The sequence below is a fragment of the Cordyceps fumosorosea genome, assembly GCF_001636725.1.
Source record: "Cordyceps fumosorosea ARSEF 2679 chromosome Unknown scaffold_45, whole genome shotgun sequence".
NCBI classification, from domain to species: domain Eukaryota; kingdom Fungi; phylum Ascomycota; class Sordariomycetes; order Hypocreales; family Cordycipitaceae; genus Cordyceps; species Cordyceps fumosorosea.
In genome coordinates, this window is record NW_017387345.1 from 108,610 (window position 1) to 133,577 (window position 24,968).

Below are 24,968 nucleotides of genomic sequence, written 5' to 3' on the forward strand. Positions count from 1 at the left end.
CCCGGTAATAAGGCTGGATGGAGCCTGACAGGTGCAGAACAGGGGCAAATCTCGTATTACTGGCAAGCGGATGTTCGTTCTTTTATGCGATTCCGAGCTAGCAAGTCTCAGGCCAAGGTAACCTGCCTCCTAGCTTCACCTAGGGCCGAGATGAAAGAAGGGGGGATGCGGGTTACGAGATTGATGAAATAAAATATCCCCAGAACATTGTGATGCCGGGCTGAGCGGCGTGTATTTTCTGGCTGCCTGTCCTTTGCGTCGCAATGCGGTCCTCCATCGCTCTTCTGTCAGGCCTGGTCCTTGCCCATATAGGTATGTACCTGGGCGCCTCTATACCTAACCGCACCTGTCATTTTTAACCTTGCCACTAACCAAGCTCAGACTCGACCTTGGCCCAGCTCGCTGGCATTCCGACCGTTCCGTTCAAAAATGATGGCAAGAAATCTTTCAAACTTGATGCTGTTGGCACCATCATTGTCGATACCAAGTACGCCGATGCGACCGATAAGAGCGGCTTGACCCTGATTCCCCCAACTCTGCACGAGTTCGGCGCGACCTTTGCGCAAGACCTTCAGCAAGTGCTCAACAAGACTGTCACAGCCACCAACGGCGACAAGCGCGAATCCAACACTATATTCTTGACAATTGACAGCGAGCACGAGTTCCTCGATGCCGCCAGCCGTCCGACCTCCGAAGGATACACAATTGTTGCCGAAGAAGATGGCGTCACCATCCGCGGTGCCAGTCCCTTGGGAGCTTGGTGGGGGACGCGAACGCTTCTGCAACAAGCCATCTTGGGAGACGACGGCGCAGTTCCCGTCGGTCAGGGCGATGATGCTCCTGGGTGGTCGACCCGAGGCATGATGCTTGACTGCGGCCGCCACTTTTACCTCAAGGAGTTCCTCATTGACATGTGCTCTTACATCTCCTTCTTCAAGCAAAACACCTTTCACATTCATCTTAGCGACAACACGATCGTTCCGACCTACACGCCGGACAACGTCAACGAGACGTATGCGCGCTTCCGCCTTTGGTCAGATAACATCGAACTCTCCGGACTTAATCGCCATGCCAATGAATCCTATACCAAGGCTGACTTCGACGAGATTCAGACCAAGTGTGCCCAGCGCGGCGTCACCATCATTCCTGAAATCGAAGCCCCCGGTCATTGTCTGCCGATTGTGCAGTGGCGCCCCCAGATCGGCTTCCAAGGCGATCTCAGCCTCCTCAACATCTCGCACCCCGATACGATCCCGACCATGAAAACCGTCTGGAAAGAATTCCTTCCATGGTTCCACACCTCCGTCGTCTCCATCGGAGCTGATGAATACAAGGGCCCGGAAGAAGACTACAAGAAGTTTGTCAATGAAATGTCGGCCTTTATCAACCAAGAGGCTAGCAAGTCTATTCGCATCTGGGGCACCTTCCCTGCTGTCAAGCACGCCGGCTCCAGCACGACCATCGACTCCAACATTACTATTCAGCACTGGGCCTACCTCTTCGACAACCCCTACGAGGATTACATCAAGAACAACTACTCCGTCATCAACTCTGATGAGATGTACTACATTGTCATGAAGGATGGACCCTACGGCCGAACCATCAACACTTCCACGACATTCACCGGCAACCCCGACGGACATGGTCCCTGGTACCCAAATATCTTCAACCTCAGTCATCCGGACCAGAACCCATCACGGGATAACAAGCTAGTTCAAGGCGCCATATCGCCTCTGTGGAATGACCAAGGTGCCAACACCAGTGTCTACTCAGAAGCCTACTACGCTTGGCGTGATGGCATCCCGGCCCTTGCTGACAAGCACTGGGGCGGCAATCTCACCCAGGACCAATACTCGAACTGGCTCTCCAAGTTAGTGGCCAAAGTACCAAACCAGAACTTCGAGCGCCGCATCCCCTCCAAGCAAAACCTCATCTTCTCGTACGACCTGCGCAAGGTGAAGGGCGATTCTATTACAGACAAATCAGGCAACAAGTACGACGCAAAAACTACATGCAAGACCGCCGACGATGGCATTGTCATGTCGGCCGATTGCGACATAACCACGCCATGGTCATCCAAGGGTAGAAACTACACGCTTTCCTTGACACTCAACATTGATAAACTTCCCAATGATAAAAATACAACCCTTGTCTCTGGGTCGGATTCAACTCTGATGTTGACGCCAAATGTCACTTTATTCGCTGCTGGCATATATTTCCGACTAAACAACACCATTCCCTTGCAGTCATGGGTCCGGTTAGAGATCAGCAGTGCTGGGCCCAAGACCTTCGCGTCAGCCTTCAACGACAAAGGCGACAAGATCTTTTCCAAGGCAGAATTCCTTACTGAGATGAGCTACTACGGCGCACCTCTGCGATGGCATGAAATGGCTATTGAGGCGCCTATCCATCAAATCACTGGCTGGGAGGGCAAGGTGCGTGAATTCAGTCTCACTGCAGAGGGCGTAAGCGACTCGAAGCAGGGAGGCTCATCCACCACGCGAGGGTTGCCCAGTATACACTTATTGGCTGCCTTGTGTGCCGCAGCCATATACCTCGGCCTATAAGCTAGTGAAGCCGCATATGCTGGATTCCAGATCTTTGTATAGAGGCAAAAACTATTCTTCTAATTTTGGATAGTCGATGCACCGTGTCAACATGAATTGTGGCCGCATTCATCAAGCATGCCAACAGTCAATTGCTATGTATAGTACCAAAACTCCAAATATTTGTATATGCTTTACTCCAGGTGGTCTTGTTCTTCTCTAATCAATACAGTAGATACGAGTGTGCTTCACAGCACTAATGTGACTTCTTTTTTACCTGCCCATGTGCGCTCGCCCTTAATGTATCCAATCGATGTGTTTCCAAAATAGTACAATTCCACTCAGCGCAGCCGTGAAGCTGGTAAAAATAACCAACGGTCCATAAATCGTCCCGTACGCGCCGTACGTCTTGACATGCCAGAAATCTCCCACGAGCGCCTGGCTCAGCGGGCCGGAGAGGACGCTCCCGATGCCCCTGCCAGCAGCGAGCACCGACAGGACCATGACGGGATCGGTGTCCTCGCACGAGTACCTGTCGCTAATAGTGTCGTCCGTCGTGATCTGCCGCATGAGCCCAGTCCAGGCGGACGTGTAGGAGCCGGCGAACAGGCCGTAGAAGGCGCAGTAGATGAGCAGGGACGGCACCGTGGTGGCGAAGCCCCAGAGCATGGCCGTGGCCAGCGAGGCGCCAACGGTGGCGATGAACAGGCACCGCGCGACGTGGTGATTGTCGGACAGCCAGCCCATGGTCGGGCAGCCGACGGTGGAGGCGAGGTTGAGCAGCAGGATGGTGCTGGCGGCGACGAACTCGCCGGCGCCGAGGACGGAGCGCGCGTAGGTCGGGAGGAAGATGCTGGGCAGAAAGAAGCCGAGAGCTTGGAAGATGTTGGCGAGCTGATGGAGCATGAAGGTCTGGCTGAGCGTGAAGCGAAAGTTGAACGGGTTGCCCTGCGTGGGGGACTGGGGCAGCCGGGGCTTGACGAAGTACACGACGGGGAGGGTGATTGCAACGAGGGCGATGGCGCAGACTCGCAATGTGTACTGGTATCCGTACTTGCTGAGGAGATATTGGAGGACGAAGGGAAGCACCGATCCGGACAGCCCGGTGCCGGCCCACATGATTCCGTACGCCATGCCCTTTCGTCGGTCGAACCAGTCGTTCAGAAAGGCAATGCACGGGCAGTACGACAAGGAGGCTCCGATGGCAAACAGTATGCCTTGCGTTCCGATTAAGTGGGAGACTGTCGTCGCGAATGAGGCGGCCACGAGAGCGCCGGCCATGACGAAGATGCCGATGAGAGGAGACCACGCGCTTAATCGCGGGGAAAGCCGCTGGATTCCCATGGTTATTGGCATCCCTAAATACATGATGCCCTTGCGAGAGTTAGAAACGTTTTTGTCCTCAGTACGCAAGAGGTCTACGTACCATGGCACTTGTAGAAACTGTCGGCAATCCCGTATTGCCTTTAAATGGCGGGTGTGTGTCGTAATAGTCTTGAAAGACTCCGTACGCACCTGGAAACCCTTTTTGACCGGGAAAAGTAGGATTAGAATAGCTCGAGCTTCAATTTTCTTTTATTTTTGTTTGCTGTAACTCACCGAGTGCTAGCCCTTCAATCAAGAAGGAACCGGCGAGAAAAAGCCATGCGTGCAGGCCTGAATCGGTGGGATGAACTTTTGGCCCGCTCGGCTTCTTGATCAGATCATGCTTGTCGTTGTCTATCGACGTCGACGGGGAGTGTATCGTTGCCTCCTCGTCCGGCGCAGAGCGTTTTCTTCTCATCTTTCTGTATTGCAGCTGTTGGCTCCTCCAGCCGATCGCACTTGGTTCCCGCTGGCGAAGTCGAGGCCTATGTCGTGTCGGATGTCGCCCAACTCGGAGAATTTTTGACGCGAACAGAAGGTGTTTCCAAATTTAAACTGCTATAGCATGGCCGGATGTTTTCTTTATTTAATCTCCGATGTTCTAGCTACGCGGAGTGGCAGGGAAGCTCTGTTGGCGTCGCAAGCACAAACCCACACATGGAATGACTGTGTGTAAGACACTCCCAAGAGCCACGACATATCATGCAGCTAGCTGTCTTGCAGACGCTCGTACACCTTGGAATGGTTTTTGTTGCTTTGCCACTTGCTCTATGACAATCGGCTAGTGTGTTGGAGCCGACCTGTCACTTGAGCGTGATAACACAAAATGGCACACGAGATGGTAGCTAGTTATGATCATCGCGATGCGGCTGCCCCAGGATGCTGGCTTTGAGGCATGACCGGCTTTCCGTTTGAAGACATTGGAGGTTGCATCTATTTACCTTAATAGAGTCGATGTATGGTTCACAGTTTTTTTTTTTTTATATTTTCTTGCAGGTGGTATACACAGAGCCGTTCTCTCGTTGTACCCTGTTGGCTCGCGTCATTGGAAGAGGCTGGCAGCGTCGCCTGTCGGGTTTCTCGCACTGCGAAGTTGCCGTCAGTCCGTGAATGCGCAGAATGGGCCACCGATAGGAATTTATGCTACAGCACCTTCCGTCGGTCTGTCTCACAAGTGCTCTCGTCAGGCGGGATAATTGGTAGGCTGATCCAGCCCCACGCGCGAGTTCGCTGCTGTCTCAGTCTCTGGAATTCAACATGCCCCGCGGATGTGATGCAGTCGATGCAGAATCACGTAGTCGATGGGAATTGCGACGTAAACTCCGTTTCGAAGCGAAGTACTACCCATGAATGTCATAAAAATAGCACAGCTGAGAAGTCATTCAGATTACATAATGGAGGTTTGTTCGTAGTATATCATTTCCGCGACATCGCGCGGACCTGAGACCAAGCACCGGGTAGTCAGAAGTCTAGAAATCGCGGCCAATTATCAAACACCTACTAGTTAGGTGTTTCCTGTAAGTTTAGTTGCCTCCATACCTCAACAGTTTTCTCTTACCTTACCTGTGACGCCAGCCATCAACGGCAAGTTCGCTTGCCCATTCAGCGGATCCCTCGGGACAGCCGCGAAAGCTATGCCTATAACACCTTTCTTTTGAGCAAAACGTCGCAATGCGAAGCATGCGTTATGCGATAAGACAAAGGGCTGAGAATAGAAGCTTTGATCGATCGGGTAGTTGGTTGCACGTTATCCAATCCTACCAAAGACGCCTACCCTATGCACTCAGCCATTTTTTCGACTAACACCAGTGCGAACCTATTCATGAAGAGCAAGAAAACTATAGTCATTGAATTACTACTCTAAGCTTCATATTAATCAAGGATTTGTTTATCCAAGAGCACGCCTAAGTATCCTGGGTCTTAGCCATTCAAATATTTTTGGAGTCTGTGTGAACAAGCGCCTTGCTGCACCACCGCGCCACAACCCCCAACATCACACACCCCAATACAAAACCCAAATTAAGCAATGCCCTGGGCAGCAGCAGCGACACGGGCAACCTCGCTAATGCTAGCAGGGCCCATGGTAAAGTTTCCTTGGTAGCCGTATTGGGCGACGTAGAAGCTATGAACACCCTTCTTCACTATAGCCGTGGCATCAGTCTCAAAGGTGGACTTGGAGGCCGGCACATATGGGTTCCAGGTCTCGTAAAAGTCGTGGATGACAACCGAAGACTTGGCTACGCGGCTGCTGTTGCTAGGCAGGGCGTCGAGGCTGGCGGGTGTGAAGGGAGTGTAGCCGAGATGGCAGCGAGGATCCTTCCCATCGTAGGCCTGATCGTGGTCCTTGGTGTAGCAGGTCTCGAGGTTCAAGATGGAATCGGCAGCATCGAAGAGAGATTCGCTACCTGCCTGGACAGCGACGCCCGGGTTAAGGATGACAGGCCCGCCCTTGCCACCGAAGACAGACTTGGCATATTTGGTGATGTCGAGGTTGCGCTGAAGCTGGGCGGGGTCGGTGTTGATCTCGTCAAAGAAGATGCCGTGGATGGAGATGTCCTGCGCGACTCCGTCCCAGTTCTTCTGAGTCTTCCACTGGGCATAGTCGTCGATGCCCTTCTTGACGAGGGCAACATCGCGCCCCCCAAAGCCTGTGTAGACGTAGCCGATCGTCTTGGCGTTGCTCCGTGCGTTGACCTTGCCGAGGTGGTTTGCCCAGTCTATCAGGTCTTTCGGCGTCGGGCTCCCGGGTTCCGCCAGCGTCGAGCTGTACGGGGGCCCGTTGCCATCGTTGACAATGACATAAAAGTCGAGGGCAGGGTGCTTGTCGATCGTGTCAATCAACGCATCCCAGTCCGCTTTCCAGACATAGGGGGAGATGTAGTAGGGCACCAAAAGGGCAGTCTTGGCGTAAACGGTTGCCGCAAGAGCGGACAAGGTCAGAGATAGCTTCATCTTCTTCCGAGAAATTTTCCAAAGGCAGACATCTGCAGAACTCTATGCATTACAGCAGCAGCGAAGAGGTTTTATGTACAGAACACGCTCACCCAGGGAACGCCGGCATTGGTTGTCAGCTACACAACTAGCTCAGCAGAACCCGCCTCAAAGAGCAAGCTAGAACAACAAACTAGCGCATGAAGCTGATCCAGTTGCATTGACACTCGCATCAATAAGGCTGTGCACTGGATACAAACCAGGCTCGCAACAGCTTGCAGCTTTCTCCGTCATCGTCTGTCTGAGGTGGATCATCAATTTTTCAGCGCCCACTGCCTGGAAGCGACAAGGCTAGGTCTAGAACCAGAGGGTACAGCGTGAGCGACGCAAGGTGGGCGGCTCAACGTGGGCATATCATGAGGCAGATTTGAGTCGGGAAACTTGCTTCTTTTGCTTGCCAACCGTATCTTTAGTCTATTTATCGAATTTTTAGGCTGGTCTCGGCACTTGGCCATCTGGCGCCACCCTCGGGCAGGGCCGAAGCCATAGCCACGTCGTCAGCAAATTTGACTCCTCATTCAGGTCGCCGTCTTCCCGGGGCATTTATTAGCTTATATCCTGACAAATTCGAGCTTTCGAGCCAGCCAGCAGCCGATGGTTACGCCGTTAATCTTTCCGCTGGCGTCGCGCCGAGCCGCCAAGGTCCAATCGCCGGGGGGCGACGAGTCCATGGCTCTCGGGCACGCAAGCGCAAAGACATCCTCGGCCAGGGGTCGAATGAGGTGGATGGGACCCTTGCCCAGAAAGCCGTCGAAAGAGCCGTAAAGCATGCCGTCCGTGCCAGTGCAGTGGAAGACAGAATCGATCTCGGCGCACTTGAAGCTGCCGTGCAGAGCAGAATAGTTTGCACGAGGCTGGGCAGCCGGTACGCGAGTGGCGCGGAATTTTCGGTTGTCCTTGGGCAGGGTGATCTCGAGCACGTCTCCATCCAAGAAAGCAGTGACGTCGCTGGAGACGGCCTTGTTCGCCTCCACAGGCGTGATGTCCACTGCAGCGCGATGGTAAAAAAATGACAGCTTCCCCTCCGCTTCACCTTTTCCAATGGTGACGGCCAAGTCGGACTCAGGATCCAAGTAGGTGCCGATGAAGGCAGGGTTTGGCTCGACAGCGCTGAACTGAGTAGCCTGGACTCCCAGAAGCCGCTCAATGACATAATCGCACACTACGCCGGCCTTGCCAAATTCCTCATTGAGCAGAGCAACGACGGATATTCTTTCCTTAGGGGCGTAGATTCTGTTCAGTCGGTAGCCACGCAGGGCACCTCCATGGCCAACTAGAGTCACGCCGCCAACGGTGTGCTGGCTCAGACCGTACCCGTAATCCGACGGCGCTCCATCTTTGAATGTCTGCTTCGCGCAGTTGAGCCCGTACCAGTTTTGCGCATTGTCGCGGTTGCTGTCGACAAACTTTTCGTAAGCAACCATGTCAGTGAGCGAGGCCACGATGCCCGCATCGCCGGCCCACTCGATGCGGTTATCGCCGGGGTAGAAGCCGACCTTCTCGGTGCCTTCGTGGCCGACACAGGGGCCAGGGTGCGTCGCCGTGTCGGCGCAGAGAAAGGCCGTCTTCATGCCAGCCGGGGCGAACATCCTCTCGTTGAGGAGATCTGCGAGAGGCTGGCCGGTGACGCCCTCCATGGTGCGTCCCAGAATATAAAAGTTCGTGTTGGCGTACGAGTACTGCGTTCCCGGCACGAACTGGAAGGACTTGAGGCGCTGCAGCATCTGCGGACCGTGGCGCTCGATCGAAAAGGGTGTCTCGGGGCGGGCGCCCCAAAGTACAGTGAGGGCCCAGTAGTCGCGGATCCCGGACTGGTTGTTGCAGAGCAGCTGCAGTGTCACGCCGGTGTCTTGGATCATTTCCTTTGGGAGTATCTTGTGCAGTTCATCGGCGAGCTGCTGCGCGGCGGGCTCGGCCCGTGCAGCCATGGCTGGGGTTGGGTTGAGTTGCAGGTCGGTCAGGAGGCCACAGGTCATCTGCTTGGAGATGGAGCAGATTGGTATCACCGTGGTGTTGTCCATGGGGATGCCCTTCTGCAGGTCGGCGAAGCCCCAGACCTTCTCGCCGAGCAGCTCGCCATCCTTCAGCACAGCGACGGCGCCGCCAGGTCCGCGACACTTGGCAGGCAAGTCTGCAAGAATCTGCTCGATCGGTTCTGCTAACTGCACCATTTTTAGTATGAGACGTGGAAGTTGTAGATACTTACCTAAGAAGAACCAAGGCGCGGGGTGACATTCTGTATAGTGACTACACTCGGCACTAGTACCACGCCTCCACTGATGGATGGGTCGCGATTTATAAGTGAATTTGGTAATGATGTGAGCAGTCTATAAATACCTCTTGTCTAGAAATGCATTTTCCTCTTCACCATAGTATTTTACCTATTTTCAGGAAAAGTTCCGCGCCAGGAAATACTTGGGACAGGCGGGTGTTTGGCGGGTTGGCGGGGATCCGACAGAACAGCCATGGCGAAGTGACATGCGCTGGTACGAATTGCTTGACGCCGGTACGAACTGCTTTGGACCGGAATTGTGTAGTTAATAAATAACAACGTTATTAATCAATGGCTGGCACATAAATGGCGCTGGGACGGGCTCTCGCATCTCAACCTGCACTGCATCTCCGTGTTCTGCAAGATACAGTGGGTGGCAACAAGTATTCGACCCCCTCCTGGGGGCCTTTTCTAAAACCTACTAACCTAAATAGGGTAATTACATGCCGCTTTTTATTTGTTATGGGTAGGGCTAGAATTATCCCCCGTAAGTCCACTGTAACTGCATTATGGTTAGGGTTAGTGCTTGCCTGATTAAAGCAGCAGCATCTTATCCGTCTTCTTTAGGCTAGGTATCATGAAGGGGTCAAATACATGTTGCCTCCCGCTGTAGGTGCATAATATTATTGGCAGTCTCAACGGTAGCCGATGCCTCTGCATGCTGTCAATCATGTCCCGACACGCTGGCACAGGGCGCTACTGCAATGTGCCTGTCGATCGTGTGTGTGCTAACAATAGTTCGAATAAGTTTCTTTATTTATTATATCATTTCTGCATCAATATTCCATCGGGTCCATTTCAGAGTACATGTGGATTGCTCCGATCGCTGGAGCAAGACACCTAGCCTTGACCTTAGATTGGGCAGTGGCAGTTACCACTGCAGCAAGGCGCGGAGGCGATGTTCACGGTTAGCTCTCCCTTAGAAACATCGTTGCCGGATTGCGTAGGGTTGCTTCCACACTGGCTGCAGCCTGCGGGGACAGACATGTTAGCATGTTACAAATTCGAAACAGGTCTCCATTTGGGCTTACCATGGTCAATCAGGCCTTGCAGAAGCTCGGCCGCCCGATCAGCAGTTCCCGACGCCCCGTTCTGATAGAAGGCACAAATGCTGGCTGGTAGGTCTGTTAGCTCTCCGCAACGGCATCAGATTCGAGAACTGGATTATCTCACAGTACTTGCCACCAGAGCAGGCCAATTGCACTAGGTATGTCAGTATCATCCGGTAATAAACATAGCCAAGCGTTGCTCACCTCCTGTTGCATAGTTGTGTCCGCCGTTGCCTTGAGCCTGGATCTGGTGAACTTGGTTCAGAACTTCCTTCAGGCTAGCATCGTTGAGGTTGCATGCGCCAGAACCCCGGCAGTTAATACCCAGGGCAGTGGCAGTAGCGCTGAAGGTGAAGAGAGCTGCAAGAGAAACCATTTTTGAGGATATTGTAACGTTATGCTGTTATGATGGAGATTTCGCTTGGATAGGTAGTCGAGGTGGACGGAGGCTCTTATGTAGTCTTAGTCTCGTCCTGCCCTTGCATTTCACCCCGATTGTCGCCTGTCCTTGCTTTCGGTTTTCTCCTTCCAGAAGTATTCCAAGCTCCCAAGGTTTATTCCTCCATTGAAGGAAAATCCGACCTCGAAGCTTCCGACCGAGCGCAGATCACCGCTTCGTCCGAGATGGTAAGCGGCTCGTCGGCATGCGTTCCTTGGTATGATGGAATCAATGATGTAGTGACCTTGACGTCGAGGGTATCAATTTGGGTCCCGAGATGTTTTGTCGCAACCGCGGAAGGCGGCACCTTGATGTCGTCTGAGTGTATCAGATCTTGGCGTAAGCAGTAGTCCTCATGTGTGGTGAGGAGTAGCAAGCACACTGTAACGACGAAATTTAATTTAGTGCCGAGATACATCTAGAGAGGATCGGCACACGCTGGCCCCGAACGACGGGAATAATATTCCTCCATTCACTGAGGACTTCTTGCTAGTAACAAGGCAACAGTCCATTTTACTTGGAGGTCGCCATTTCATAATATAATATTTAGATGGCCTGCACTCCATGTCAAGCCTCACAGCAAAAGACACAGAACCAACCTGAATAACAACGGCCAAGACAACCCCATCAGCCTTCATCAACACTATTAACAGCAATTCTCAACAATGAAGACCGCAACTTTCACCACCCTCGTTTCTGTCCTTTCCAGCTCCGTCTCTGCCTTGGGCATCAACTGTCGAGGCTCCGGTCTCTGTCCCTCCGACGGCGCCGCAGGCAACCTCATCAATCTCAAGGCCATCGTGGACGGTATTTCGGACCGCAACCGCCACTACAACACCGGCCAACAGATTGCCTGCACGGGCTCTCTTTGCACCTATTTTCAAAATGGCGCATCCGGCACCGCCAGTGACGCCTCGGAACTTCTACAGCAGCTCCGAGATCATGGTTGCAAGAAATGCGGCTCTGCTCCTACCCAGCCCGGCAATGACGTCTCCAAAGGCGAGCTGACGGTCAATGTTGTTGGCGATCCCCACTGCCAGGGCGCTTGTTAAATAGTGAAGTCATATTTGTTGCGAGACATAAATTCGGAACCATGTGCCCGGGGTAGTAGCTCTTAGTATATAGAGGATAATATATTTCGGTTTAGCCCGTTTTACCATGCGGTCAGAACTTGTCACAGCTCGTCCAGATGGTCTTGTTAGATAACTTGGTCTGTCGGCTGCGAACTCAGCCTTGAACTGTCCTAGCTCTGCGCTACTTTGAAGCAGCCCTGTATAAGGTTGTATCCGATGGCCCGATGATTTTGTGCCGCTCCACCATGCGCCGATCGTCCTCTTACTACGGGGAAGTTACATCTCCATCATCTGCCGCGGCAGGGCTTACTGCACAAATCTAGTCCACCAACCATCTTCAAGGATGCGCGCTACAACGTCATCTATGTCCTTGGCCACCTCTTTTCCATGCTTCTATGATCTGATACACCGGAAAAGGAGGTAACTGGTAGCCAGCTCTGCCTTCGTTAATGTACCTGTCTCGTTCCTGCTTGATATAAAATGGTTACCGCCTGCACTATAAACCAAGGAGAGGAATCTTATGCACTGACATACACACTCGGCTTCTTTTTTAACACACCACGCAAAATGAAGTTCTTCTCGCTTTCCCTCTTTCTCACCGGAGCTGCGGCTCTCGGAATCAACTGCCGAGGCAGTGGTTTCTGCAATGTCAACGATGCATCGCTGCAAGTCGTTCACGATCAAGTTGGCAATCTAATCGCCTCAGGCGGTGGTGACAGAAGATTCAATGGCGGTGGTAAGTTTTTCAGCACCTCAACTCAATACACTGATTTTTGGGGGCTTTGCTTTGGCTACCCAATATTTCACACTTGCCTGGGAGAGTCAATTGGCCTTCTCATCCACAAAGCCGCCAACATGTCCAACAGCATCAACTAATACGCTTCTAAAGACCAAATTGCCTGCTCGCACGGTTCTCAGGGTAGCATTTGTGCCTTTTACCAAAACGGCGCTTCCGGATCAACCAAGGACGCGTACGGTCAACTACAGCAACTTCTTGACCACAAGTGTCACGCTTGTGGTAGTGTACCCACTGAGCCTGGTAACGATGTGTCGAAAGGCGAGCTCACCGTCAACTACGTTTCGAAACCGTGCTGTGAGGGTGACTGCCACTGCTAGAGGGCAATTTTCATGGGTTATGAAACCTCGTGGTATAGACTGATGCACAATTGATAACGACAACCGTGTCTTAAGCTCGCAATGTCAATGATCCAAGTAAGTCAGAATAATGTTGTGGCATGTGGTTATCCAAACACCTTTGCTCGTGAACATCCTGCTCATTCTCATAATCCTAATCATCCAAAGTAAACTTCAGTAGATTATACCCAGCAATTACCTTCATTTTAGTCATGCTTGCCATAAAGGCAGGCCTCGCCGTTGGGTTAACATTGCAACATCCCATCTACCCTATACACGATCACGCAACTTGGTCATCGGCGCGTGGCTGTCTTTTGCTTTCGTGCTCCACAAATTCTTCAGTACTAATTCAAGACATTTTCAAGCCCAATTAATCTGACTGTAATCCAGTATGTACGGCTGATAACACAGGACGATGTCCATATTGAACCCGGAAAAATGAACCCATTATCACGAACGCTAATTACTGACTCTGGTCCCGACACGGCCCATGCAGACGAATGAAAGTAGCCAAAATGCATATCTAAATTCGCATTGCTAAGTCTAATACAGATAGATGCTGAACGCCATGTATGAATTAAGCCGTCGTAATGGTACACTCCATTCGGAAGAAAAAAGAAAACGCTGTCGCTTGGTTTAAACGATTCCAGCTGCAGTGTCGCCCGAATTGGGACGCTTTTCCTCACTCTTCTTCTGCATCTTCCTTTGCTGATCCTTGCCCATCTTATAAAAGATCCAGACACCCCAAAGTTGGGCGGCCGAGAATAACGTGTGCAGGAACGGTGTTGTAATCTTGAGCGAGAGGGACCACTTGTCCCAGAGAGAACCAAAGAGAAACATGACGATGATAGTTTCGGTGGTCGTTCCAACAACTTCCAAAATAGCCGTTGCGTAAAATATTCTGGCCAGGAGCCTGTGGTTATCGTTGTGGGTTCGATAAATAATCATGGCCAAATGAGGCCAAAGCTCGGCAACGACGTCAAATGCACCTGCGAAAAAGGTCAGTCACGGGCCTATTTACCAGACAGGAAGCGCGCGTGCAACATACCCCAGATGAAGCAGAGAATGAACTCGTACACAGCGTCTTTTTCGTGGTCGAAGTTGATGCTCATGGCAATTGCGGCCTGAGCAATGACAATGGCACCGATGTGGTGGGCGCAGCTGATGACGGAGACCTTTTCGCGGAAGAAGAGCTCAAAGATGTACATGCCGCAAAAAATCTGGGAAGAGACGATCATCATATCTCCAAGGGTGACGGAGGAGCCCTTGGCGAAGGGAGTATGCGGCGTCTTATTGCCACAGATGATGGCGAGAAGTGGGTAGCCGCATAGGAAGATGAGCAAAATCTTTGTGCCTGCGGCAATGTGGTGATTTGTGAAGCTGCGCAGCTGGGTGCTCGTTACGTCGCGGAGGACATTGCGCGAGTATATCTTCGGAATGAAACGGTCGAGGATGTAAAGACGGATGAGGGCAATGATGCAGCAGGTGACAGTCAAGATCAAGCCGGAGTAAGGTGCGATTTGGGAGATGGCCTCGTTGATGAGCTCACCCAAATGTAGTCCATGGCGGTTTCCGGGATGAGCTGGCATTATGGCGGGTGGATAGAAGGGAACGCTGAAATTAAAATTCGGATAAATGTATAGGTCGACGGAGAACGAAACGAAGATCGAGTTGAAGGGCAAGGCTGGATCGCCAGCCGGGTGTAGGAGCAGAGCCTAGTTGGGAATCGCTGTCCAGCCGGTTATCATGGATGGAGAAAGGAAGAGAGTACTTGGGAGTAAAAGGTATTATTGTCGATAAACTGTGCTAAAATGAGAGAAAGGTTGGACAGAAATGCGATCAGGAGAAAAGTGAGAGCAGGACAGGTGGCTGACGATGGGCGTCAGCTTCCTATTTACATGGGGGATAGGGGTCGAAATGACATCCACCGTAATGTCGCCCCCAGCAAATTACATATTTATTGATGCGGGTGTCACAATGCAAACACAGCGTAATCCTAGTAAGCACAGCCCTATTGGCAAGACTCAAGGGGGTGGAAACCGACGACAAACCGACATACGAGCACACACCACCCACGACATGCAAGGCGGAACGGGCAACAGAGCGACTGTTGGATGAACTAGCGGCTGCTTTTGGGTAGGAGAGCCCATAAAAAGAATGGGCAATCGGCCCAGAGATGCCGCCTCCTGGCCCTTGGGATACGGATGGAGCCGAGGGCAAGGCTTGGCCACAGGGCAGACGGCTAGTGAGACTCAGTCGGAAGCCCAGTGCCGGGCTGCCCAATCTCACGAGTTGGAAAGGGACCCAGAAGGCCACACCGGCTGGGAGAGATGGGACAGATGAGCTAGGGACTTTTGCGGAACTCCTACTCATTTCAGCTAGCGCAGATCATCTGTCCACGCGTCCTTTGCTGCATTTTGACGCCCAGAGTGTGGGCTAGAACGGGATTGGAGGCGCCTGTAATAAAAGAGCGCATCAGGCCAGCCAGTCTTGCCCGTTTCCTACCCAAGACATGGTCTCTGATCCCCGCAGGGCTCTGAGTCGAGTCGCGACTTAGTAGTACAGTACTCTGTTCTGTTGATCGCTGATTGGGCCTGTGCGTGCTGTCCTGCCTTGTCCATACATACGCCAGCAGGTCGATACTTTACTGCGCCAAGGAGGAGAAAGAGGAGAAACCGAAAACGAGCGAGGCGACGTAATCCTGCCCGTCAAGACACGGCTTTCGCAAGCCTGATATTTCGGGCCACATCGCGAGGCCTTGCTTTTTACCTGCTGCATTGTAGACGGGCGCAAAGCTGACAATGCAGCTAACTCGCTCAACCGAGTACAGATTAGACCTGCGCTGAAATGCCTCTTCTTGCGTCGCACTGTTTTTGAATGACGAAATGAACTATTGTACGCCCTGAGGATGGGGACGGCAGGTCTAGAAGCTGGGGGAGGCGGTCGATCATTTCAGCTGTCAGTGCAGTCTGTACTTGGTCTTGGTCCCTGGGATATTCTGTACTGGTACGTACCAGCCTTTGGTGTCATGTTTGGCGAGCCCGATGCAACAAAGACCTCAGACAATCGTCTGGACAGTGCAGAATCTGACCCCTGGAGCCCTGAAGCCGGAGCAGTTATCGGTTAGCGTCGTGGCAGGGCGGCACCTTCATTACGGAGTACGAAAAGTAAACTTTGACGCCCTTCCCCACCACCATCAACACTGCCCTCATTCTTAGCCTTGTAGATTGGTGGCAGGGGTATTTACTACGAAAACAACAAGTGGCGCTGCTTGAGTTGTCACTTGCACGGCAACAATGTAAAGTGGTTTCGCGACCAGCTCACCGACAAGATCGTGAGACTGCCACGGGTTATGCACCATCCCGCCCGTCAGCGAGGGAGTGAAGGCCACCCTGTGCTGCAGGTAAGATTTCAGGCAGCGTGGGAAAGAGGCGCCGCCTAAATCAGTAGTCAATTGGCTCATCCTGTATGCCGGTGTGCCAATCCACATTACGCTGGCTCTCTGGAACGCGTTTCCGCAATCCGGAACAAAGGGAACCCTCGGGCGCCCGCGTTGAAACAACGAAACACCCGCAGTGTGTTTCTAGTGGCGAGGAGGCCCTTTCTCTGATCAGCCAACTTGAACAACTTGTGGCGGCGCCTAGTGCAATAGTAACCAACGCTAAGTCAGGTGGTGGACAGCCCTATGCCAGATGAGGGAGCTGGGAGAAGAGCTGTCTGTGCCTTTGCCCAGCCGAGCTTCGACTACTGGCTATGTTCCTGTGAACAGCCACTCGCATGCGTAATCCTATGCTTAATTGTTTGTGACGATGCAGAGATCTTTATTTCCCAATTCTCCATCCCGTACACAGCCACGCGAGTTGTTCTATGTCGCTCGGTTGACCTGCCTTCGCGCTGGGCTGAGCAGGGCTGAGTCCAGGCCAACCTGGAGACCCGGCTGCACTGCCGCATGTAACGTCTTTGCGGCAGTGGCCGCGTCGGCAGTAATGACGACCAGTAAATTCGAGTGATTCTGGTTTTTTTTTTAAGTTGCTTTAGTGCGACTTAAATACGGATAAGTCCGGCGTACAGGAGAAGCAGAGTCTGCTGAATCGTTTGCCTATGCAGGTGCTTCACTGAGCATCAGCCATGAATGAATCGCGGGAAAACAAAATCTTGAATCTGGCACTCTGTATTGACAAACAAGACTGTGTGGCAAAGAGCTTTGTACAGAAAAGAAAACCGCCCTGTAGAACACGACAAGAAATTTCCAGCGCCATAGCCAGGGCGCAGACGTATCAGCAGCATCTGTCACATCTCACACCATTCTCTGTCTCGGTGCGACCAGTATGGCCTTGTTGTTGTTTGCAGTGCCCAAGTAAGCGTAGCGCTCAACGCAGATTTTGTTGTCCACCTAGGGCAGGGCCTTCTTCATAAATTGACGCTGCTGGTCCTCACTTCCAAACCCCTTGAACTACACCTGTCAGTATCATCCTCCCGAGGCCAAGAAGGGATTAAACCTACATCGGTAATATAGATTTTGCGGTTTCTGACCAAAGAGCAGACTTTGTTGACCCAGCTCTCCAGATCATTCTCCAGCGTGTGGTCATTGTACCAGTGCACGGGGACAAAGTCAATGTGGCAGTCGTGAGACTTGCCAGTCGTAGCCATCATTAGACACGGCGGGGGCACCAAGTTTTGCACGACCTGAAAACTGGTCCATGTACCGCCTCCATGCGAGGGGGGAGAGCAGCCTGGTCGGGTCTCTCGGGCTCGCTGAAGCCAAGCAGATGCTTCGAGAGCCGTGGGACAGCCAGAGGTTGGTGTTATTGACCCACTGATTCGTATGGTATTTCTGCGTGCCCCAAAGCATGGGAATAAGTTCAGCGTATGGTTGCTTCTTTCTCGTGGTGCTGTCCCAGTTGTACGTCCAGCTAATTTTGGACTTGAACCCGTTCAAGGTGGCACCACCTGTACTGACATCAACTTCGTCATTGACGGCAAACCCACGCTTGGAGCTGGCAACTGTTGCAACAAGTAGGGTTAGTGTGCTGGAAGAAGAGATCGCGACCATGGTAGTGAAGTGTTGGCTTGGTGGCAGGCCCGTTGGTTCGTAACAATGGTATGGAGTTGTGGTCTGCAGTTGGTAAACACCAAGAAGAATTGCAAGACGTATATAGTCACAGCATGTATTATAATCTCTGAATAAAATTTTCATTGTCAAAGTAAGCCACTAATAAGCCGCCCCGTCACTTGCAAAATGATCGAGTGTAGCTGCAAGGAGACATTTCGTCGACTCTGAACACTACCTTTCCCAGCGCCTGACAAATGCGTAATAATGAGATATGTTACGCAGGAAAGCTACGAGCTTCGGAATCCTCTTCAAAGACTAAAAGCTAACAGTGCAAGGTGAGCGTATACTTTATATCCCAGGGACCTCCAGCTGTATTACAGGTCGCTCAACGTTGAATGAAAACCAGACTGGGCTTTATCTGTCAACGTTGCAATCGTGTTGTCCTGGATTTATGAAGAATCTGCCAATGCTTTTTTTTTTGGCTCTGGTACCTGCATAAGTAGCGTAATCGTCAGGAACACTATTGCTGCTGGCGCGCGCAGTCAGATTATAATGAGGGTTGAATCCTTACTACGAAAGGCCTACAAAATTTAGCATGAATGTCTGTCAAGAGTCTCTATGTAATAACATTCATTCCTCGTCTGAACTACTACAATGATCTCGAGTTCACTTTCTAGAAGTAGTGTTACCACCCTACTCAGGCTGGTTGATTGGACGGTATGGATTTGGACACGCGGACCGATTATTTCACCCTGGACCAGAGAGCGCTGAGTAAGATCTGAACCAATTGCTTCACAATAGGCAAATACATTTAGAAGAATTCCCGTAGGAATGGTAGTTTGTGCTGAATTGGGAAAGTCTCCGATTGTGAGTACCGATTCTCTCCGCCCAACTGCCTCCCTAGGTTGTTACTCGCCAGCAATGACAATGGTTGGTGAACCAAACACTTCGGGCTACGATTGAAGGAGTCGTTTCATGTATGTAGTAATGTTTGACTGTAACTTTGGCAATAGCCCTTGATGAATATCTCCGATTATCTTTCATAGGTCGGCCGAATCGACTAGGGAATTCTTGTCGCAGCTACTGGTATCTTTCGCCTATTGTTGGTGATGATGCTTGAGTCTAGTTGCTTACTTCGAAATGTCTCGAATCGCGTCGAATTTTCGCGCCTTTGCAGCGTGCACATCGTACACGATACTATTCGAAGTAAATAAAGCTGGCCATATGAATGTGTATTGTATTCTTAAATCGTTAAATTGGTATCAATCCATCGCGCGTCATCAGTAACATACACCCGTCCCAAGCCGTCACGAAGACTTGTTTCGCGAAAAACGGTTGAAGATGTTTTTAATCTGCTTCTTGACCTCGGCGCTTTTGCTTTCCTTCTTCTCGCCATTTTCATTCCCTCCGACGCTACCGCTGCCAAGATCCCGCGACTGCGACTGCGCCTCAGCAGCCTCCTGGGGAGGCGTGAGCTCACCGCTCTTGTTCAATTGCTCTTGCGCGTCAAGCTGTGCCGTGTGGTCATTCATGAGTTGCTGCGCCAGCCCGACCGTATTCTCGTCCTCGGCCTCCGTAGCTGGCGCGACGCCCGAGTCGGTACCATGCGAGAGCATCAGGCCGTCCTTGTTGAAGAGGTCCGCCACCTTTCCTGGTCCAAACAGACGGTCGTACACTGCAAGCGTGGTGCCAAACTCCTTACGCGCACCGATTTTGATAGCGTCCAGCAGTTGCAGCGCATAGGTCTGGCAGTTGTTGGAGATGAGGTTGTACGCGGGTGTCTTTTCGCGAATGGTGGAAATGACGGTCTCGCCGGCACGCCGTAGTGCGTCGTCGTTGAAGCGCGTCTGGCCGACGCTGAAGGTCTTCCACTCTTCGCGATTGATCCTGCCATTGATGTAGATGACGTGGAAGTTCTCGTCCATCCATAGTTGGTGGACATACTCGCCGACGAGGACGGCCCAGTGCTGCGTAGGGTCTGGATACTTGTTGATCCTCTCCGTAATCATCTTGCCGAGGCCGGTGCTGTTGGCGAACCAGTTGCCGGCGAGGCCGCCGACGGGATGCCACCCAATCTCGACGGGGCGAGGCTCGCCATCGTGGATCGGCTCACCCTCGGGCACAACGTTGGGCTGAGCGCCGAGTCCTACAGCGCGCTTCAGCGCGAGCTCGCCTTTGTTGATGTTCTTTTGCCTGGATGTTCGTTAGCTACGAGTGCGAAGCAAAGGAACTGCGAAGCCGCCCATCAGGGGCTGAGAAAGCGGGCCAGGAACCTACAAGAACTCGCCCACATCGAACCCCTCTTCATCCTTGTTTACTTCTGTCTCTGCCATTGAAGGGGGAAATGTGCATGAAATCGCAGAGCCAGAGACTGCGTAACGGCAGGCGCTTTAAGAACGAGGTTTATGAAAGAAGATTGTCGCAAGATGAAAGTGTGGCGTTTGATTCAGCTTCAAGTCCCTAAGTCTGTCTCCACGTGTGCATGCAAAGTGGCGGGTTCATATTGTGTACCTATGCACCTTGGCAAATTCTGTATCCTTACCCTGTACCTCTGCGCCTCACAACGCTACGACACCCACCATTGCTATCCTCAACAATACAAAATATATCTTCTTAACTTGGATGTTACCATCTTATTGAGAGAACCTTACCCTGCCCTTGTTACATGATCATAGAAAGATAGTATTAATGACAAAATATTTCTTGCGTGTAGGATGTATTATTATCAAGTAGGAATGGTAGCCTCTTACTCAATCCTCTGCTGCCTCCACCCACTCTATTAGTACTTCATCATTTTTCCGCTGACAAGTCTCGAGATATTTTCATCCCCCTGCCTCACTCGAGCCCCTTCTGCTTTCCGCTTCCACTGTCCTCGTCTGCGCACTTCGTGCCATTCGTTGCGACGTGAAACACATCGATCTTTTTGAGCTTCCAGAACGTGTCAGCGAAGTCGTCAGGGTGCTTGGCAACGTATTCAGCGCAGGTCTCATAACCAGTCGTATTTCGACATTGCTGGCCCCAGAGGGCTGGATTTCCCGCGGCCGCACCGCAGAAAGTTATGTTCAACACAAGTTTCTGATCACGAACCTGGCGGCTCACATTGCAAGACGAACCGCCGGCATAGAAATGCGGCTTGCCCCATGACTGCGGGTTCGGCTTTCCAAGCCGGATGTCCTTGGAAGTGCCGTTTCGACTCCAGCTCCAGACCTTGATGTACTCGCTCGACCACTCCATTGCGTCTTTTGCTTGCTGTCAGCTTTTGACAACCGTTCGCGTTTTTAATAGGGTAGACTCACAGACACCACCAGATTCAGAGCCCCACTGCCCAGAAGTCTCCTCCGTGCTGCACCCCTGATTAAGAGCTTGCTTTTCGTCTTGAAACGTGCTGTCGCAATTGGTTGAAATGACCGTATTTGACATGGGGGATTGACTGATGGTGCAATTGCCCACCTCTGTTGCATTTCCCGTGTGCAGAACAACCATATTGTTTTTGGCCAGATTCCAATTCTCGATGATGTCCATTTCGCCCTTGACGGGCCACGGGTCACCAAATGTCCAGCTGGTCACGACAAGGAACTGTCATCAGCTTTTGCTTCGAATGTTGTTTTAGGTCGTAGTTTTCAGAACCTTTGACTTACAACGCGGGCCAGGCTCCGCAGCTAGGCTTGGGCAGATGTGTGAATTCCGCGATAAACAGCCCATGGTTGTAAAGCTGCTTGCTTTCGAGCCGAACACTGTCACGTCCCTCGCCTTTTGGATCCATTGTATCCCTGTGATTGACGCCCAAAAAGACTTCCGATCCCTGGGTCGCGATGAGCCCTAATTTCATGGCATCTTCCCGGTTGCGATAGTTGACGAAGCCTGATGTTGGATCGACGTCATTGTAGTTGCCGGTCGAGTAATTGCTCTGTTGTCTTTTTAGTGATATGTCTCATGCGCGTGCGAGAAAGGCCAGCTACCTCAAAAAAGTTGAACTTTTCAAAGAAATTCGTGGAACTGTACGACTCAACGAGTGTATACTGAGAGTCTGCGTGGGCGAAAGTGAGCCCCGAGAGGACAGCCCACAGGATGATGGCAATCATTGTGACAACTTAAAATCACTACTGATTTTAAGTGTGAGTGAATAGAAATCGAACATGTGCATGAAGAGCGCGCCGAGGAATAGTAGAGCCTCTCCAGACTATAAGTACCTGATGCTACCCGATGATGGTTTCATTATAAGCCGTACTAGTAGCTTCCTTCCCCTGTCTCATCTACCTTCCGAGATGCATCCATGCCTTTATGGCCAACAAAAAAATGGCCAGAAAGGCCGTGCTTCGTATGTAGGAATCGTCTCACTATTTAAATATCGCTATATTGAGTCGCCACTTTTTCGCATGAATTTGCGTCCTACTGTGGAATGCACGGCCCGTGTGCTTTAATGTGAGCCTCTCTAGGGCCTAAATTTTGCTCCCAGTAATGCCTCAACTGTATTTGAAACTTGAATGAGTCGTTCAAGCCCTTACGCGAGTTTAAAAAAGCTTGCGCACTCTCTTTCTTAACCTTTATTCTCTTACTGTGTTAAGCCTATTGAGATAAACTTAGATGCTTACTGGTCAAAGAGACTGTGGCAAGTCTCGCCGAAACATGCAATGCAGCCTTAGGTATGCGATAGAAATGACTATCTTACTATGCAGTACTCAGAGAAGATTAGGCCGAGACTTTTCAGTCTAGCCATTGCTAGTTTAGGATTAGGAAGTGTAGTCATTTTAAGTATAAAACGGTTGCCTAATCTAGGAGTGGAGGAGATGAACCGCAACCTAGCAGTTTCCGCGAGGACCTCGCTCGTTCCCACACATTCACGTCGGCTTGCCGGCGCCGACGTGGTGCACGACCGCCATCCGCCTAAAGATGGGCAAAAGCAGGTGCACCGAAGTTGTTTCTTCCACTTTTAATACTCCCTTGATTTTTGTACTTATATCAACTCATTGATTCTCTCATTTGCTCTTCATAACCTACTAGTATAGTCCATTAGTTCGAGATAAAGTCTCTAGGATACCTGGATACTATATAGATAATTGCGCACCGGTCGTTGTCAGAAGATGACTAAGTGCTTTACATATCCACATGTGAGTATCATAGAAATTTTAACTAGATTGCGACTAAGTATCATATAGAGTGTTCGGAAATTATAGACGGTAAATTGTGACGATTTAGGCGGCTATCCCGCTTAGTGTCGCCGAAGCCACATCGCCTCCTGTGTTGCCTACAGCGGCTCATTTAACTACCGATATACTAGTCAGTGTAGCACCACGCGACAATTCTCGTCCGGGACTCTAGCAAACGTTGCTGTCTGGAATGGGAGAGATGGTGCAGCTATTCTGGCTCACATAATCACTCTCTTTCGATGCGCAGGTAATATAGAGCGACTTGAACTTCTAACCGTTCGACTAAAGTGTGCGACACTACCCTAAGTATTATTCACAGCCGTTATTATTAATATTAGGACCCTAAGTATTCTTAATTTTTAGTATAGCCCTACCTAAGGTGGCCTAAGCTTTAATAGTAAGAAAATATTAATAGATATAGACTACTAATTACTTAATTAGTTAAACTAGAATAGTTAGGTTAAGTAAATAGAGTTATATAATTAGTAACTATCTAGTAAGAAAGTAAGATAAAATATACTTATTAAATATATATATAATATAACTAAACTTATTTAGTATAATAAACTAGACTATTTAGTTTTTATATATTTATAGTCTTATAAGTATTTACTTTTATTTTATAATTATACTAATAATATCTATAATTATAGTGTATTAAGGGCTTTTATATACTAGTAGCTTAATCCTAATCTATAGTTAATCTATTTTTTAAGAAGAGAGTTAGTTTAAGTGTATAGAGTATAAATAAATAGTTATTATAGTATAAGTTATATTAAAAAATATCTTTAAATAGTAAAGCTATTATTTAGATTAATTAGTAGAGACTTAGTCTAACTATCTACTAGAATCTCTATCCTTATATATCTATTCTATTCTCTACTATATTACTTATATAATAGTAGCTTAATCCTAATCTATAGTTAGTCTACTTCTTAAGTAGAGAGTTAGTTTAAATATATAAGTGTATATAAATAGTTATTATAGTATAAGTTATATTAAGAGATGTCTCCTAATAGTAGAACTATTATATAGGTTAATTAGTAAAGATCTAGACTACTTAACTATAGGAATACCTCCTCCTTAAGTACTTATCTACCTCTTTACTATATTCTTAGGATTACTCTAGATTACTAGTAATCCCTTATAATCTAATATCTATAGGATTACTACTAACTTATTATAATCTATAGTAATCTAGTTATATAACCTTATATCCTAATTAGGCGACTTCTAGGTTCCTACCTAGTTACTCCCTTAGGCCGCCTCCTAGCTGCCTTATATATATTCTTAATTTATAATATTATTCTCCTCCCTTATTAGTTTTATCCTTAAGACTACTATATTAAGTCCCTTTTTTCTTTATTCTATAGGTTTATTTTTCTCTCCTTTATTATTATACTTTATTATATTTAATTATATTTTTAAGTCTTATCTTTTAAAAGCTAAATAACGTTTTAAACTTACTATTATTATTAAAGAATTTAGTATTAAAGTTATACTTTATTCTTTTTATTATTCTTAAAAACTTCTTTATAAGATAATAGAGAGTGTTTCTTATTATAAAGAGTGTATTTATTATAGTTATTCTTATAATAGTTTAAGTATACTAGTATCTTCTTTTAATTAAATTATTTTAGAATCTTAATATTTATATTATAAAGAGGAGGAAGTTACTACCCTCTTTTATTATCTTTAATAAGAATCCTCTAAAGTACTAGTTAAACTAGAATACTTATAAAAATAATATAAGTCCTTTATAACTTAGGGTTCTACTATAGTTAAGTATAGTCTTTATTTATTAAATAAGCTTAATAAGTCTAAGAGAGTTAAATTAAAGACTATAATTAAAGTCTAGTCCTTAGGTTATATAAATATAGTAGATTAGAATATTATCTT

General features: G+C 49.5%; 11 protein-coding genes across 11 annotated transcripts; 3 read left to right on the forward strand and 8 right to left on the reverse strand.

Moving 5' to 3' along the window:
* Positions 1 to 263: 263 nt before the first annotated feature.
* Positions 264 to 2,567, forward strand: ISF_09313 (Glycoside hydrolase, superfamily; the record flags this gene model as incomplete). Its single annotated transcript, XM_018852916.1, has 2 exons — positions 264 to 312; positions 382 to 2,567. The coding sequence occupies 2 exons, from the start codon at positions 264 to 266 to the stop codon at positions 2,565 to 2,567; spliced, it is 2,235 nt and encodes a 744-aa protein (XP_018699926.1).
* Positions 2,568 to 2,843: 276 nt separating this feature from the next.
* On the reverse strand, positions 2,844 to 3,890 carry ISF_09314 (Major facilitator superfamily domain, general substrate transporter; the record flags this gene model as incomplete). Its single annotated transcript, XM_018852917.1, has 1 exon — positions 2,844 to 3,890. The coding sequence occupies one exon, from the start codon at positions 3,888 to 3,890 to the stop codon at positions 2,844 to 2,846; it is 1,047 nt and encodes a 348-aa protein (XP_018699927.1).
* A 2,040-nt stretch (positions 3,891 to 5,930) lies between these two features.
* ISF_09315 (Spherulation-specific family 4) lies at positions 5,931 to 6,863 on the reverse strand (the record flags this gene model as incomplete). Its single annotated transcript, XM_018852918.1, has 1 exon — positions 5,931 to 6,863. The coding sequence occupies one exon, from the start codon at positions 6,861 to 6,863 to the stop codon at positions 5,931 to 5,933; it is 933 nt and encodes a 310-aa protein (XP_018699928.1).
* A 590-nt stretch (positions 6,864 to 7,453) lies between these two features.
* ISF_09316 (Beta-lactamase-type transpeptidase fold domain containing protein) lies at positions 7,454 to 9,073 on the reverse strand (the record flags this gene model as incomplete). Its single annotated transcript, XM_018852919.1, has 1 exon — positions 7,454 to 9,073. The coding sequence occupies one exon, from the start codon at positions 9,071 to 9,073 to the stop codon at positions 7,454 to 7,456; it is 1,620 nt and encodes a 539-aa protein (XP_018699929.1).
* Positions 9,074 to 10,026: 953 nt separating this feature from the next.
* Positions 10,027 to 10,599, reverse strand: ISF_09317 (Killer toxin, Kp4/SMK-like, core; the record flags this gene model as incomplete). The annotated part of the gene is made up of 4 exons (XM_018852920.1): positions 10,027 to 10,145; positions 10,206 to 10,289; positions 10,348 to 10,377; positions 10,428 to 10,599. 4 exons carry the CDS (start codon positions 10,597 to 10,599, stop codon positions 10,027 to 10,029), a joined length of 405 nt encoding a protein of 134 aa, XP_018699930.1.
* Positions 10,600 to 11,327: 728 nt separating this feature from the next.
* Positions 11,328 to 11,714, forward strand: ISF_09318 (Killer toxin, Kp4; the record flags this gene model as incomplete). Its single annotated transcript, XM_018852921.1, has 1 exon — positions 11,328 to 11,714. The coding sequence occupies one exon, from the start codon at positions 11,328 to 11,330 to the stop codon at positions 11,712 to 11,714; it is 387 nt and encodes a 128-aa protein (XP_018699931.1).
* Positions 11,715 to 12,302: 588 nt separating this feature from the next.
* ISF_09319 (Killer toxin, Kp4/SMK-like, core) lies at positions 12,303 to 12,851 on the forward strand (the record flags this gene model as incomplete). Its single annotated transcript, XM_018852922.1, has 2 exons — positions 12,303 to 12,471; positions 12,625 to 12,851. 2 exons carry the CDS (start codon positions 12,303 to 12,305, stop codon positions 12,849 to 12,851), a joined length of 396 nt encoding a protein of 131 aa, XP_018699932.1.
* Positions 12,852 to 13,505: 654 nt separating this feature from the next.
* Positions 13,506 to 14,458, reverse strand: ISF_09320 (hypothetical protein; the record flags this gene model as incomplete). The annotated part of the gene is made up of 2 exons (XM_018852923.1): positions 13,506 to 13,858; positions 13,918 to 14,458. The coding sequence occupies 2 exons, from the start codon at positions 14,456 to 14,458 to the stop codon at positions 13,506 to 13,508; spliced, it is 894 nt and encodes a 297-aa protein (XP_018699933.1).
* A 2,804-nt stretch (positions 14,459 to 17,262) lies between these two features.
* ISF_09321 (hypothetical protein) lies at positions 17,263 to 17,519 on the reverse strand (the record flags this gene model as incomplete). The annotated part of the gene is made up of 2 exons (XM_018852924.1): positions 17,263 to 17,322; positions 17,373 to 17,519. 2 exons carry the CDS (start codon positions 17,517 to 17,519, stop codon positions 17,263 to 17,265), a joined length of 207 nt encoding a protein of 68 aa, XP_018699934.1.
* Positions 17,520 to 19,229: 1,710 nt separating this feature from the next.
* On the reverse strand, positions 19,230 to 20,255 carry ISF_09322 (hypothetical protein; the record flags this gene model as incomplete). The annotated part of the gene is made up of 2 exons (XM_018852925.1): positions 19,230 to 20,115; positions 20,200 to 20,255. 2 exons carry the CDS (start codon positions 20,253 to 20,255, stop codon positions 19,230 to 19,232), a joined length of 942 nt encoding a protein of 313 aa, XP_018699935.1.
* A 502-nt stretch (positions 20,256 to 20,757) lies between these two features.
* Positions 20,758 to 22,004, reverse strand: ISF_09323 (Concanavalin A-like lectin/glucanase; the record flags this gene model as incomplete). The annotated part of the gene is made up of 4 exons (XM_018852926.1): positions 20,758 to 21,161; positions 21,219 to 21,481; positions 21,561 to 21,829; positions 21,882 to 22,004. The coding sequence occupies 4 exons, from the start codon at positions 22,002 to 22,004 to the stop codon at positions 20,758 to 20,760; spliced, it is 1,059 nt and encodes a 352-aa protein (XP_018699936.1).
* Between the last annotated feature and the right edge of the window lie 2,964 nt (positions 22,005 to 24,968).